Source organism: Cervus elaphus, chromosome 6, assembly GCF_910594005.1.
Source record: "Cervus elaphus chromosome 6, mCerEla1.1, whole genome shotgun sequence".
Classification (NCBI taxonomy): domain Eukaryota; kingdom Metazoa; phylum Chordata; class Mammalia; order Artiodactyla; family Cervidae; genus Cervus; species Cervus elaphus.
The window spans coordinates 23,873,405-23,889,495 of NC_057820.1; the positions used below are offsets into that span (position 1 = coordinate 23,873,405).

General features: G+C 37.0%; 1 protein-coding gene across 4 annotated transcripts in view; it reads left to right on the forward strand.

Annotated features, from left to right (window-relative positions):
* CNOT6L (CCR4-NOT transcription complex subunit 6 like) overlaps positions 1-13,584 on the forward strand; it is a 113,605-nt gene extending 100,021 nt beyond the window's left edge. For all 4 annotated transcript variants that reach the window (XM_043906398.1, XM_043906396.1, XM_043906397.1 and 1 more), the window contains 2 exons: positions 1,092-1,294; positions 6,224-13,584. In XM_043906398.1, coding sequence (XP_043762333.1) covers positions 1,092-1,294; positions 6,224-6,436 — 416 coding nt within the window. In that variant the 3' untranslated portion in view covers positions 6,437-13,584. The remainder of the gene's footprint in view (positions 1-1,091; positions 1,295-6,223) is intronic.
* Positions 13,585-16,091: the final 2,507 nt, after the last annotated feature.

Here is a 16,091-nt window from a genome sequence, read left to right on the forward strand (position 1 = left end):
CTTAACCATCTCCTCCTATTTGAGTGCATTGCCCTTTAGCACGAGTTTCTCCAGTCTCATTTGACTATCATTTGGCATCATAGCATAGTGAGCTGGCTCAAGCCAGACTCTCAGGGCTGGTTCCTGGTTCTCCCTCTTAGGAGGTATGCAATCTCTGACTTAAGTTCCTCATTTTTAAATAAAGGGATGATAATTTTATCCACTTCATGGAGTTGTTTGTGAGGTTTAACTGTGTAGGGCTCTTGCAACAGTGCCTGGCGTCTAATAACTGCTAGATAAATGATAGCCCCTTTTCAGCTATTCACAGTACTGATGTTGTGCTCATCATTTTTTCTTTATGTATGTTACTGCCTTTCCTGACTCACAAATAGAAAGAGATGTGTGATAGTGTTAACTAATCATCATCATCAGAAAGATTGCAGTATTTTTTTTTTCCATGTGGAAGTGGTATACTTTTTTGAATGCTTCTACTCTCTTTAGCTTTTTAGACACGTCCAGTATTTTTGACCAAGTGATCTACCTCCAGCATATAATGTCTTATTTAGTGTGACTGAAAAGTCTCACTGTAGCCTGAAACAAAGATTGATGTTGCCTTCCTGAAGCTAGACATTGCAGTGTTGAAGATGCAAAATCTATTTTTGTTGTGAATGATTTAAAAATTTTTATAATGTAGTCCAGAAATTGTTAACTGACTGGATAGAATGGTGAAATACTAAAGAGAGGTTGCTTTGGAATAATATTCTACAAACATATAGGGTCAAGACTTTACTAGTGAATGCTACCCTAGACCCTGGGAATCATCTTCATCTTGAAAGCCATTAAGAAAACTGAAGATGTTCCAGGGTGATCCAGATATTTTGCTCTGAAATAGGCAAATAAATACCCTTCAATTTGATTGAACCATATGAAATTGCTGATATTTGATTTCTTAACATTAACCTAAAGAAGGCAATTTCATAAGTAAAGATAAATGTTCAGTGTAATAAATCCACTCTGAACTTGGGTACATGTACTTGGCAGCGGATTTTGGCTATGAAGTCTTCTTTAAGGTCTAAATGCTAAATGGTAGTGTTTCTTCTTTATTCTGCCAGGTGTTGTGGAATATTTAAGCAATGGAGGAGTAGCTGACAACCACAAAGACTTCAAGGAACTAAGGTACAATGAGTGTCTTATGAACTTCAGCTGCAATGGGAAGAATGGAAGCTCAGAAGGGAGAATCACACATGGCTTCCAACTGAAGAGCGCCTATGAAAATAACTTGATGCCTTACACCAATTACACCTTTGATTTCAAAGTGAGTGAAGCCTCTGGGCTGGCATAGAAATTATGTCAAATACAAATGTGACAAGAAAGAGCCAGAGCTATGTTACTTACGTTTAATAGTATAATCTTTAGGAGTTTTTACATTCTCTAAATGTCTTGGCTAAGTATGCACCTAAATATGTAAGGAGGTTTGTTAGGTTTTGTGGTTGTTATTGTGGAACTGAGAATTCTCTTTAAAAATTCATTTCCTCAAATTTCAAATAACCATGATAATAGCAGAAATTTCTGAAATACTGTGTATGTGCCAGGTACTGTTCAGAAGCACTTTGTGTTTATTAATATAAACACAGTTAATCCTCACTTGTCCATACCATCCCTGACTTTCAGTAAGGATCCAAATAGTAAGCAACTTGATAAAGCTAAACTCACCTTGAATAAATTGTAGAGTACTCCCTCAAAATTTTCTTAGTTCTTTCCATTGATATTTATTTTATAATTTTCCAGGTTTTTTTTGGGCGATGTGGTTAGAAAGATTGTACTTAGGGTTTATTTTATATCCACGTTGTCATACTAGTAAATTACCAGGCAGTGGACCACCACTCTAGCTTAGTAAAAGAAAAAGAAAGATTTTTTTGCAAAATAAGAAAAAGAATTAAGAGGATCAGCTTTATAGGATCAGCTGTTCTTTTGAAACATTGATTGATAGTGGTTTTTCTGTAGTTAATCCCTTTCCCTTTGCAAATTTTCTGATCATTCTGTCTGTAGCTTTTCTCTTGTACCTTTGTTTGACTTTCTGGCATTTCAGGAATCTATCCTAAAGTCTTATACTATCCTGAAAATGCAGATGTTGGAAAATAGTTAGGAGTAAGAAGCCTAAAGGGAATTTAATAAAACACCAAAGGAAATTTATGAATTGGGCTCTGGCACATCTCTAGTAGCCTTTTTCCATTTTCAGTGCTTGTTAGCCTGTTTCCAAGAAACAGATAGTAGGAAGAAAACAGGAAATTTATGCGCTGATGTTATTCATCAGTTTTTGTAATCAAGAAATGGAAACAAACTGTTCATAGGTTGAATCTAATTTTAGTATTTTAAGTGTTTGAGTAGGTAATACTATGCAGAGATAATTGATTTTGTTCAGATCACTCATATGCAATAATGTGCTGATGAATATTTAATAACCAGCTTTCTGAGAAAAAAGAAACCCAAATTTGTAGTGTTTGCAAATTTCTGTGGTACAGGTACTCTCATTGTAGTACATTTCAAGCTCCCAACATCATACCATTGAACACTTGAGTTGGGATGAAGTGTCCAGCTGACTCTGTCAATCCACTGCTCCTGTGTAAGCTTAAAGGAAAACCTCTGAACTTAATGATACACAGTTAAATATGTAGGTTAAATGCTATGCAGTAGTATATAATACACCTCTGCCAGCACAGCCCAGAAAACCTACAAAAAGGCTCCCTAAAGTAAGTGTTCAGTGGTTCTACAACTCTCACTGTTGTTTTGGTGTGTATGTATGTAGAAAGACTTAAGTCATTTCTCCCTTAACTAGGCTTTTATAAAGGTTACTTTTTCCTTGTCCATAAAGTAAAAACTGGGAAATAAAAATATAGAATATTAATCTAAGCCATCTTCCTCAATCATCTGAATAGTTTTAAAATCTATTCTTTATTTCTGCAAAAGATCTGATGTGTTAGTATTGAATTAAAAAATCTTGTTGAACCATTTCTACTGTTTACAGAAGTACAGTTAAAGAATCAAAAGTGCATGGCTCAGAGAGTGATGTTTGCATATATATGATAGGATGAGAAAGGACAGAACTATGTGCAAGAGAGGCATGAAGGGGAAGATAAATATGATCTCTGGCTGGTAGATAGACAGGAGGGTGGAATAGGGTGGAAAAGAAGAATGATCAGAGAAAAAACTAAGGGCATACCTGGCTAGAAAGAATTACTTTTGGTGTAAGTAGCAGACAATAAACTTCAGTTTCATACAAAGCATTTTAGGTAACTGGTGATGCACCACTTTTGAAGGCAGTTGGTAGAAAAGGATAGGTAACGTCAAATATAAAAGTCATGTGCTTAGCGTTAAATACAGATCCAAGTCTAGTATCCTGCCATTGCATCAGTGGATGACTGTTAAATTTTGTTCATTTTGACTTAGCATTTGTCAACTTTCTTGGTTCTTGAATAAACTAAAAATGTAGAAAAGTGGTACTTGGAACTGAGTCATATAATCTGTAACTAATTTGGAGTCACTTGAAGCAGTTAGGAGAATTACTTGTAGACCAGGTATCTTAGTGAGTTTAGGTTGCCATAACAGAACACCATGTACTGTGTGGCTTATAAAACAACAGAACTTTACTTCCCACAGTTCTGAAGGCTGGAGTTTAAGATCAGGTGCCAATATGGTCAAGTTCTAGTGAGGCTTGTCCTCTGGGTTGCAGGCAGCTGTTTTCTCATTGCATCCTCACTTGGTGGAGAGAGAGCTCTCTGGGGCTTCTTTTTATAGAGCACTAATCCCATTCATAAGAATTTCATCTTTATGACCTAGTCATCTGCCAAATGCTCCACCTCCTTGTACTGTCACCTTAGGGATTAGAATTTTAACATGAATTTGGGGGAATACAAACATTCAGTCCATCACACGCGATCAGTTGAATAAACTGCTGATTGAAACAGGCTGCTGCTTTTACCACCCACCCCTCCTTGCATCAGTCCAAGGGTGTGTCTGAACCATTTAATGAAAAGAGGGAGGACTTTTTTCCTGTTAGGTCAAATAGTAAATCTTTCTGTTACATTATGAAATTTATAGTGTATAATTTTCTCACATTCTTTACAAAACAAAGCTTAACATATTGCTAGCTCATAAACTATTTTTGCTGTTTCTACTTTTTTCTCATACACCATTCTAGATTTACCTGTTGTCTTTACTAATACAAAGACTATTTTCCTGCATTAGTGTCTTTTAAAAAAGAAACAGTTTGAATCAGAAAAGGTTGAGAATTGTTAGTCTGTAACCTTATTTGTGAATATGATACAGCGTACAAATGTACCTACATATGTATAAATACTCCGGCCAGTTCAGACATGATCTTTCTAAGGCTTGTGATAAGAGCTTTTACTCTTGATGTTTCAAACCAAGAAAATAGTTACAAGTGATGTCTCCAGTTAAAATGCATCTGCGATTCTAGAATGCTTAACATCTTTATTGGGGTCTGTATTTACAAAGGATTCTCTAGCCCTAGTAACTAATGTGCATAAAGACACTTTATAATAAAATGGTAAGATATAGGAGGTTTTATTCAACAGAAGTAATTGAAAATGTTTTATTTGTGTAAACCATGAATGTTTTAAATGTGTTTGCTGAAGCAAAAGGTGGTCTCATAAAGGAAAGGAAAGCCACTGTGACTCTTGTTGACCTTTTCCTAAAATGGTACTGCAAAACTAGGCGTTAGCCAAAAGGAAGGGATAAAAATACATTGTACCAATGTCATTTCTTTACTGTTTGGACTTGGAACATAAATGGCAGAGCGTACTCCCCTGGATTCAAGTAGATTCCTTAATTTGTGGTACAGTAGGGTTAAGGTATACCTGTTGTTGAATAAAGCCCTCTCCCTCAAAAGAACTGTTTGGTTGTTTTGGTCTTGGTTGTGTCCAAATTAGCAAACTAAAGTAATTGTTCACAAAATTTCACAGTGTAACTTTTTTTCACTGAGTTCTATTTTTTTTTTTTTTCTTTTTTGGTAGCCCATTTCACTGTGGAACACCTTGAAACATTAGCTGGAACTCACTGTATGTAGTATTTATGAATAAAACAAGTACTTCTGAGTGTGGAAGTCTTTCTCCATGCTTGGGTTCAGGCCTTCTTGGTATGGAAAGGAAGAAAGTTGACTTTACTCTCTTGCATATACACAACCCAGGGCAAAACAACGCACACTTGTTTTGAAACTTACAGTCCAGATAAAGCAAATCATCTCGCTCTGAGATGTACAACTGAATATGTACATAGGTCTCTGCTGAATATTTTTTGCTGAGGTATTTTTATGCAGCAAGGAATCCAGACTTTACAGTACACCAGGATTTGTGAAAATGAGTATTCTAAACTAAAGAACAGATTAGAATGATTAAATATAGGCAATATTTTGTATACATGTATAAAATCTGGGAAAGCCGAGCTAGGATTAGCAGTTGGGAAACATGCTTTACAATGGCTTCATTCAGATGTGTTGGGTTGATGTACAAATAGCTGAAAGTATTGCTGGTTTTCATTAAAAGAATTATTTTTGTCATAACTTTTCATTAACTATGTATATGTATAAATATCTTTATTTTCTGCTTATTGTAACAGGAAGAGTCAGTGCAGTTTCCATAATGTTTATACTGATAAATGAGATTTCACTGGCCCAAGCAAGCTAATTCTGGAGAGGCTTAGACATGATTTGGTAGGCTTATTTAGCTTCTCAATTTGCTTACTACTGTGCACATGTGAGGTCTTCCCTGTAGCTCAGTTGGTAAAGAATCTGCCTGCAGTGCAGGAGACCCGGGTTTGATCCCTGGGTTGGGACGATCTCCTGGAGAAGGAAATGGCAAACCACTCCAGTATTCTTGCCCGGAAAATCTCATGGACAGAGGACCCTAGCATGCTAGAGTCCATGAGATCACAAGAGTCAGACACGACTTATTTCATTAATCTGCTTTATATGAGCACGTGTGCAAGGTGTTGTGGTTCTACTAGGTACTATGTTTCCCTCTTCTTTAGCCACCTTTATTTCACATAATTCGTATTCAAGATTTGAGCTTTATTTGACCCATTCTGAAGATAGCAGGTACCAGAAATACAGGTTCCTCAGGTATTTGTCGTTTACAAATTATGAATTGTTCTTTTATATATCTTGGGTTTTTCTTTTTATCTAAGCATATATTTTTCTCTCTTTTTCCAACCCCCAATCTCTTTCCAGGGCGTGATTGACTACATTTTCTATTCCAAGACTCATATGAACGTGCTTGGTGTCCTGGGGCCTTTAGATCCTCAATGGCTGGTTGAGAACAACATCACTGGGTGTCCACACCCTCACATCCCTTCAGACCACTTCTCACTGTTAACACAACTTGAACTCCACCCTCCACTCCTGCCTCTTGTCAATGGTGTTCACTTGCCTAACCGGAGGTAGTGGAGTACTACCCCGCCACGACGGGGATCTGTTGCTATGGACCTGTACAGTTGTAAATCAAAGTATGTAGGAGTGAAGTATGGCCATCCTTAAGCTGCTTCTTCAGGTTCCTTTCATTATGTGTTTGCTATAAGATTTTGTACAATTTTGTGCATATTGGTATCATTTGGCACTAGGGCTGGAACCAAAGTATTACTCTTTCCAAATTTTTGATTTAACATGTTTTTAAGTTGGACTGTCTTCATATTATATTAAGAGTCAGCATTCATAATTGATAAATCACCAGTTCAAGGCCCAACAACAAATATATTTGTTTTTCCAAAACAAATACTTTGTTTTGAATGTTTTCCAGTGAGCCAACCATTTTTCATCTTTGTGAAAGGCAGTTTTTAAGACTGTAAATGTGAGATTTTAAACTGAATGATGGTATGCCTTGCAGGAAACTTTCTTGAATTTGTTTTCCATAACAAACTGATTTTTGGCTCCCCAGTCATTTGCACATTAACAAAGCACTTATATTTGCTAGATCTGTACATAAACTAGCCATAATGAGAAAAATTGAGAAATTAAAGATGATTGCACAGTATGCTTTAAAAAAATCAAGCATTTAACAGCACACAATTTGTTGGGCAAGCGCTGGTCGATTTTTATTTGTTTGTTTGATTTTTGAGGAATCATTCTGTATTTTGTTCCCCTATTAGTTATAACCTTACTAGAAATATTAATTCTAAGCCTGTCTCTCCAGTTTATTTATAGGAAAACAACGGGTAATTTCTACTGCCGCACATCTTGAAAACAGAATTTGGCCTATATAGGATGCCCCTAAAATTAGTGTCCAGTATTTTTTTTTTTTTAATTTCCATCCACCCTTTTCTGCCTGGTTGTGCTGGAAAAACAGATATTATATGATCTGTTTCATTTTTGCTGTTATGGGCATATGTTAAATAACTACTGAATGAAAAGGCCCTGATCAAAGTTTTAGAGGTGGAAAGCTATACAGATATTTCACGTGTCCCAAAGTAGGTCAAGTGGCTGTTGGTTTTGGCTTTTTGAGGTGACAATGGAAAGGATTTGGGGGGGAGAGAGAACAGGGAGTAGTTGAAAACCTTGAATCATTTTTCCTGACTCTAGTTGCCAAATGGCCGTTATATGCTTTTAATCTTTGTTTCTCTTGTCTGTCAGGGTTGAATTAAGAAGCTACTGGTTTATTCCCAACTATTGATAATGCTCTTTAGATACGTTGGAATCCTTTTTTCGCCCAGGAGGGGCCAGTTGAAAATCTGTGACTCAAGAGGCAGTGAACGCAATACCATTTTCTGGGGGAAAAATTGGTTGGCTACTTGATGTTAATTATGGCACAGTAACAGGAAAAGGTTGTGTCTGTGTTTTTAAGTTTTTCTTTATTCTGCTTTTTTGCTGCTATAAGAGTTTTCTGAAATTTATATTTTAAACTTTTCATGCACTTTACTGTTTCTAGTCTCAAAATGTGATATTTTTAATAAACAAGAAATTTTCCATTATGTGAATGAAATTTTAAAAGAAAATAGCCTATATTTGTGTCTCACTAATATATAAAGTACAGGTCAAATTTAAATTATTTAATTAGTTTTAAATATATACAATTTGTCTCCTCTTTGAAACCTGACATCTTAGGCTGTTTTATTAGTCTTAAATGATGCATTTCCTTTGGTCATTTTATACTAATTTCTTCCGTAGTAAATTAATCAGGCTACATATGATAATATCTCCCCTGAAGGGTAATTTTAGTGGGACAAGGGTGGTGGGATGATGTGATATCAGATATAGGATTGCATCAGAAGGGTTCTGTAAAGCCTAAACTCCCTTTTAAAAGTGCCTAGTGACAGAGGCGTGGTTTGTCATCTATTATAATTGGAATGTCATTGTAGTTGAGTGAAGTTTGATGTAAATAAAATATTCTTTTAAAAATGTCAAGATACCAGAATAAGCAAACAAAATAAACAACCCTTAAGATGACAGATTTTCCTCAGTGTGCAGGTATCCCTTCTTATATACCTCAAGCATTCAACATCTAGCCATGCAAATTGATTACCTGAAGCATAGTACTGGAAAGTAGAATAGCATGAAAAACTTAATTTTGTGGACATTACCTTTTTTTGTAATCAGCTACTGTATGTTTTATTTTTATCTCTTGTTTTGGGTGGGTTTTCTGCTCTGGAGGTATATGCACTAACTAATACATTTTCCTCTTCTCATATACGCATGTTAATTAGCAATGTGAGCAATATTTCTTACCATACTTCACTCCCGATATTTTTTGAGATGTTTGTATAAAATGGAATTTAAAGTTCACTTATGATTGTATATGAACCACAGAGGAGCCCATTTATTAATAAAAAAAACTTTTTTAATAGTTAAATGTAGAGGGAAAAATAAAAAAAAAATTGGGAAACATTGTAAACAGCTTAAGTTTATTTTGTGTATGATCGAGGCACTCTGTTGCAGGAAGGTGTGTAATTGGGTTCTCTCTGCTTCCAAATGCACTCTTTCAAACCATTCATTATCCTGTGTATTTTTAATGTGGTTTTAGTAAATGTTGGTAGTAGCTCTGTTGAAGTAGGTAATTGTGTTATGTTTTGGGTGGCAAACACACTTGGGGCATGGTAACCCAAATTTCTTGTGCACGGTTTCCCTTGAGCCCACTGCCCAAATTTCACACACCCTTCACCCTTTGTTCCCTTTGTAAAAGGAGTGGTATCTGTTTTGAGCTGCCAATTCAGATGATCAGAAATGCTGCTCCCCTCAGTATTGTCTTGTTGAAAACGCATGCCATTTGGAACCTTGGCATGAGAAGCCAAAAGGAAGAGGTGAATGACATATGGTATATATTCAATGAAAGTAAAATATTTATGCTCATATACTTTCTGGTTCTCAGAATAAGTTAATAAGCTTTATGCCATGGGACTGCTGCATATTTTATCTGAAGGTTAAAGAAAATTTGGGCATTTTTAGATTGTGATAATGTTTTATTTTTTTAAACTGTTAAATATGATTTCTGATCTCTGTCTAAGAACTGGAGTGTTCTTTAAATTTATCAAAACAGTGTTGTTTGAGGAAGGGAAAACTGCACTGTTTGCCATTATAACAGTCATACAAGTGCATGTCACGTCACCCACTCTCTCAGGCATCAGTATCCGCCTCATAGCTTTACATATTTTGATGGGGAAATCTTGCAGCATCCTCAGGACTGACATCTGAGAAAGGCTCAGATCCACTTACTGCTCCTTGCTTGTTGACTTTGTTTTAAAATATTGTGCCTGGTGTCAACTTTTAAGCAACAGCACTGCCTAAAAGCAAGCAGAGAACAGAATCCCAGCACCATTCTATAGGCAACTTTTTAGAATTCAGATATAGTAAATCTGTTCAAGATTTATGATGTTTTATGTAAAAAAAAATTTTGTACAATGTAGCTGAATATTTTTGTTTCATTTCTTTGATGTAAGGCGTGTGAACGTTCGTTTGAATATCACATGTTAAAGTCAGGTATGGCACAATGGGTTCTGAGACCAGCTTTTCCTCCCTCCCATTTGCCTTGTTCCAAGCTCTTTCTTTTCAAATTACTTTTCTGATGGTCATAGGCAAATATTTAATTTTACTAATAAGCATCCTGTGTGAATGTATTAAAGAAGCCACTGTGTTTTTAGTGTTATAGTTTGCAGAAATACAAAGCCTCATTTCTTATTTGTCCCTATTCTTTGATAAAAGTTATATATTCAACCATGTTAAAGTTATGTATTAAATCAGAGAGAAGCGAGGGAGAAAGTTGAAAGATACTGAAGGCTCATATCACTTGATTCTGTGGTGGGTTGTATTAGGACTGAGGATGTGACACATTAAAACTGGAACATGGGAAAACATACAGTGTTCCATTTTAAAGTTGTATCTCCTAAGTATATACTTTAAGTGGGTGAAAAATTAAGTTTGTATTTGCATTTCTAAGAGCTTCTAAAAATCACTAGTGCCAACGATACTTTGAAATCAAAAAGCAAGGAATAGAGAAAGCGCAAGAAAAAAATAGCTTAAATGTGTTCTTCAAGAGAACTAGAGGCACAGAGTTTGGCATTCCTAATCCAAGGCTAGATTTTCTAGCAATAAAAGTCAACTGTGTCCCAATACTTATTTACTTTGTTTCTAAGGCCTTATGTTCTGAGTTTCTGAGGGATTTTAATCGCTTTATAAAATGTACTGGCTGATAGTAGGTTCAGTCACAAACAGCATCATCAGTTTCTGATAGATTTGGCAGACCATAACAGTTTCATAGCAGGCAAAGACTTGATTGCACATTTTCAAAATAGCACTCATATATACTTAGTTTGACAGAAGTGTGAATTCTCACGATTGTAAGGTAGTCTTTCTCTTCCACCTGTCCTCTCCCTTTTAAAAAAAATCACCTTTCTAATGTGTGGAAGATTTAACTTTTTCCTTCTGAGTTGTATCATGTTTCTAAAACTCTGTGAATTACAGGGTAATATATTAACTAGGGAAATGAGAGTATTTTTCTAAGCCAGGAACTTCAATTAAAGTTTTGAATTTGTAGACAGAGGAGAACTTTTATACTTATGGTTGCTTTGAGTGACTGTAATTTTTTTTTAACATCATGATCACTAAATTTGAATTCCAACACAAGTAAATTAGTACATTTTACCCTGGCCTATTTACCAAAATTGTAATCTGTTCAGGAACATGCTGCCAAAAGCATCTTGGATTTTACAACATGATGCATGTTTATTGTGTGTCTACCTTTGAGCTTAAAAGAAAAAAGTTCTTTGTAGTGCAGGATGTTTTGAACAAGATCCACAGAAAGGGGAAAAAAAAAAGTTCTTTTCAGGAAGGTAGTAAGTAAACATGCATGTTTCTTGTTTTTAACCAAATACCTTCTTTGTGTAAGTTTCTCTGTTAAACAATCACAAATTCTATAAGAAAGAGGGAGATTTCAGGGAAAGCAAGCTTCATTAGCCTAGTTAGTCATTTCTTTTGGCATAAGTTTGTTTGGTTAGACTTGGGTTATTCTTGGAACCAAAGGAAAACAAGCATGTTGAGGTTTTGTTCAACAAACATCATGACACCGAAGAAATGGAATGTTTTTAGGTAAAGTAATTTTTACTTTCAAAGCATAAGAAATGACATTTCTGCATTTTCTTTGCAGTGGTATAAAATTTAGTAGCATTGTACTGAAATGACAAGTTGTGTCATCAGAAACAAACTACATTATGAAGAGTATATGCAAACACCAAGTGATATGACTCTCTTGGCACAGTAGCATTGGAAATATTCAGCTTTCAGAGACTTTTGGGAGGCATAGTTTGATGCCTCCTAGTAGTTGTTTTTGTTAAAAGTCTCCCCAAATTGAGATAATGTCCCTATTTGTATGTCTGTCACTTTCCACTCTTAAGCATAAGAATCATGGTAGCCCTCTCAAAAGTGGTCCTTTATTGCTCTTTTCAGTTTTGTATTAATTTCTAATTACTGATATATGACTGTATTTCCTTTCAATTTATCAATGGTTATATGTACCACATTCGTTTAATTAGTTAACTCACACAATTGGCTCAGCATTGATGTGTCAAACAACGGCTTTGCTTCTTACTGAACAGGCTTCGTTTCTCACTGTTTATTTCTCGATGCAGTAAGTGATGCAGTAGTCTGGGTGTGTATTTATTCAGAAACTGTACTGTCCTTTTTCTCTGTGCTTAACTTGCTTAAAATATATGTCCTTACCTTTGAAATTCCTGAGCGGTGCTCTGCCAAGTTTTGGGGCGGGGGTGGGGCAGGGTTTGGATGGCTGTGTAACTGCACACTGGATCTGGAAGTGTTCAGTGTTGTGAGTGGCAAATTTCTCAAACACCAGCAGCACTGAAAAGTGCACTATGGGCATTCGTACAGTTGTCAAAATGCAAGCAATTCTTTCGTCCAGGAGAAGTGGAGGAATAGAATTCATTGGAGTATTTGGTATATTTTGAGGGGGAATGAATGTTTCAACTTCGGGTTTTGTTGTCTCTGAGTGGAGTGGGGTGGTAAGGAGGGAGGAGATTTTTTTTTTTTTTTTGAGAGTGTATATGTACCTTTTCTTTCTGAAAGGGCCAGAGTGTTGGTCAAGTTCACCGTGTTAATTTATATATATTTTTTTCTATTGTGATTTCTTTCACCCATAAAACAAGTGCCAACTAATCGTCCATGAGATGACTTACTCTTCCACTCAATTTACCATTTGAATAGAGAAGGGTTCATTTATTTTCCTTACTTGGCATTAAATTAATAATTCATTGTTTCGCATACATTTTTTGTGATTCAGTGGCCTCTAAAGTGTTTTTATAACTAATTTCATGGTTGGAGAGTAAAGCACATGAGTTTAATATTGAGCAAGAAGTTTTGGTGATTTTTTTTTTTCCCTAAATACTGGTTAGTTTCTACTGATACTATTCCAAAACGGATTCTTCTGTTTTAAGTTGTGTGTTTACTTTGCTTTTGTCCTAAGAAAAGGCAAGCAGTAAATCAATTTGTTACTGTGTTCTAATAATCAGTTCAAAATCTGAGACTTTCTTCCTTTCTTTTTTAAAAAATTAGATGTAATGAAGTGCCATGAATTGTAGCTTACTAGTGTTTAATGTTTTATAGACTGGTTCTGTGGTGTTCTAATCATTTAACACTCTTGTCATCCCCAGAGAAAGTGGTTTTCCTCTTACGGAACACATTCTCTCTGACAAAAATCACCAGCTGCTTTATTTTTCTATTTATTACAGTTAAACAGTTCATGAGGTCTGAATCTTGACCAAACTGCTCAGCTGAGATGTTTTTCACAATAGACACTGTACAAAATGTGTGTGCAGAAGGACACAGTTGGGTGGTAGGATTTTTTCTTTAATGTGAACATTTGACTAAACAAAGCAGTCCTGCCTTTTCAATCTCGTGGCAGCTCAGGAGGGAGGTGCTTAAGAACCTTAACTACTATGTCAGATGACAAAATACTTTTTTCCATTTTGGAGATTGGGTACTGCTCACACATGATGTATAGGGCTAAATATATGCTTGTTTCCTTGCGCCTGTGTACTTCCCCTTCTCTCCCTCCCGTCCTTCCCCTGTAGGCAATAAATGGCCATTTTGCAACTGCATACCTTTGTCTTGGTTTTTTACTCTCTGTGTGTGCAGTGTAAGGGTCCGCTTTAAGATCAGCACATCTCTTCTACAGTGAAGTCGGGATCCAGGGTCAGGCACAAATGACAAATTCATATTATGTAATATTTATCCTAGAGCAAACGACAGTACTCCTTAAGCAACACTTTGTTTAGAAAAGATTTGGAAGATAATTGTAGCTATGAGACTTGCTTTGGCTGAAGAAATCGGAACAGAGGGACATGTGACTTCTGAATGGGGCTGTAATGGCCAGTGTACAATTTGTCACAGGTATTCCCTTGTCTTGCCTTGATGATCATAGAAATACATGTTGAGATCAAACCTTTCATCCTAGGTCCTTGTAGCTTTGAGGAACAGCTCCTCTGCTGACCAGCCTAGGACGTGTAGTGTAAGTGAAAACAGCTGCCAAATCAATGGTGCCGCCCCTGAATAAATGTTTGTTATCAAAGCATAATCTAGCCCAGTCTGACTGACAGACAACTATCAGCCAGATATGCAGAGTTACCAGTATGGACCAGTCTCAACAGGCGGACCTGCCACAGATACAGGAGTATCTGCCATGAACTAGATGCTTTGTGCGGCATAAAGATGGACAGGCTCCTCATCCTCCAAGAATTCACATTCCAGATCCTCTTCTATTTATGACTAAGAAGAATGAAGTGTTGTAGTAAAAGGTGTCTTAAACCTTAGAATCTTGGAAGAGGGGAGGGAAAGGCACACAGTGAAATAATTAGGAATTCTGAAAATTACAGATATTCAGTAGAAAAATACTATTAAGGCATGGTGTGATTGATAAGATTATTCCTTTTTTTTTTTTTTCATCCAAATGCAAATTTTAGTACTCAGAAGTTTTAGGAGACAAAAAAGGATAATAAAGCCAAGTTCTTTTCCTATTTATTAGTAAAATCCAAAATAAAAACTACTGCAGTAGCTAGTAATAAATGTAAAAAGGTTAACAAGGAGACAGCATTAGAAAGGAATGAGAATTTGTTGTTCAGTTGCGTAGTTGTGTCCGGCCTTGAGACCTCATAAACTGTTGCCCGCCAGGCTCTTCTGTCCATGGGATTTCCCAGGTAAGCATACTGAAGTGGATTGCCATTTTCTTCTCCGAGACAAGATTATTCTTGAAGAGAGTGGAAAAAAAGGAAACCGAACTGTCCAGTTTAACAAGTGTTTAGGAAAGATATTGACATATGACTTGGGACAGATGGCCAGGAACAAATTCCTAGGCTGAAAGCTCAGTGCCTATTGATTGGTCTTTTCTACCAAATACCCAGTGTGAGCCTGTCACTGACCCTGAGGACCCTCTCTTTACAGAGGCCTTGATGTTGGCCAGCCTTTTGGAAGTCTTGCAAAAGTAGAATCACTCACTTCTGAAGTGGTTCTTGAAGGGACCAGGTTTCAGGACACTGCCTTATTAAGAAGACATGCAGATTCAATCAAGACGTTCAGCAGGTGACCTTATTATGTTCCACCATGTGACCTCAGGCAAAACATCATCACTGGTAAAATGAATATTAGAGAGTAAACCTTGTGAAATGGTTCTCTCAAAAAGCAGACACCAGAACAAGGGCTTGTATGCAGGTAGTTTATTGAAGTGATCCTAGGAAGGCAGAGTAGGGCACTGGGAAGAATGAAATAGGGAGTGAGGAAAGCCATGTCAAAGGTGCATTATTGAGCTTCTCACCTCTGTGAGCACCTGGGGATAAACCTGCCACAAACCCTCTAAAGAGCTGAATGGAACGCACCTCAAAATTGTCTTCATGAGGGATGGACAAGGAGAGGATTTACTTATGGACTCACATCTCCCATGAGGCAAAGGTTACTCCCTGGGTGTTCATTCCTTCTTCCGTCCAGTTGTGCACCTATCAAATCCACTCACTAAGCAGGTTCCTGCAGGTGTCCTATACAATAGAGAAATGGGTTGTGGGTGGTACAGGAAGTGAGAAACATTTGATGTGGCTGAGGCTACAAATAAATCAATTAATGTTATCCTCTTCCACCCTGCATTCCACATCTAGCTTTGCACCTCTGCATCAGTGGGTCTAGATTGCTTCCCTAACTTTGGGTGACCCAGACCTTCATTCCAATGATATATTTTGTGCTTGTTGGGCCATTGGTGACTGAATTTGCTAGCTCATCCCTGGCATGAGAGAACCAAGAGCTCCCCAGTGAATTCGTTGGGTTCCAGATAGGCCTCCTTCTGCCTCCTGTTGCATAGTACACCCCTACTCCCTACGTGACCCCTTCTTGGGGGCAGCCTACATTCCAACACCTGGGCAACGTGTGGGCATAGAAGCCTGTCTTAGTCCACACTCCAGTGACTCTGTTCAGAGTTCCCCATGGTGCTTGGTGGAGACTGTAACCCAGCTACGCCCTTGGTCCCATGCTTCCCAAGGAACAGAACCTGCCACACCAGGTTTTGCGGGAGTCAGGCCAGAAGCATATTAGGAATGCCTCCAGATCTCTGCTAAGATTAACTCTT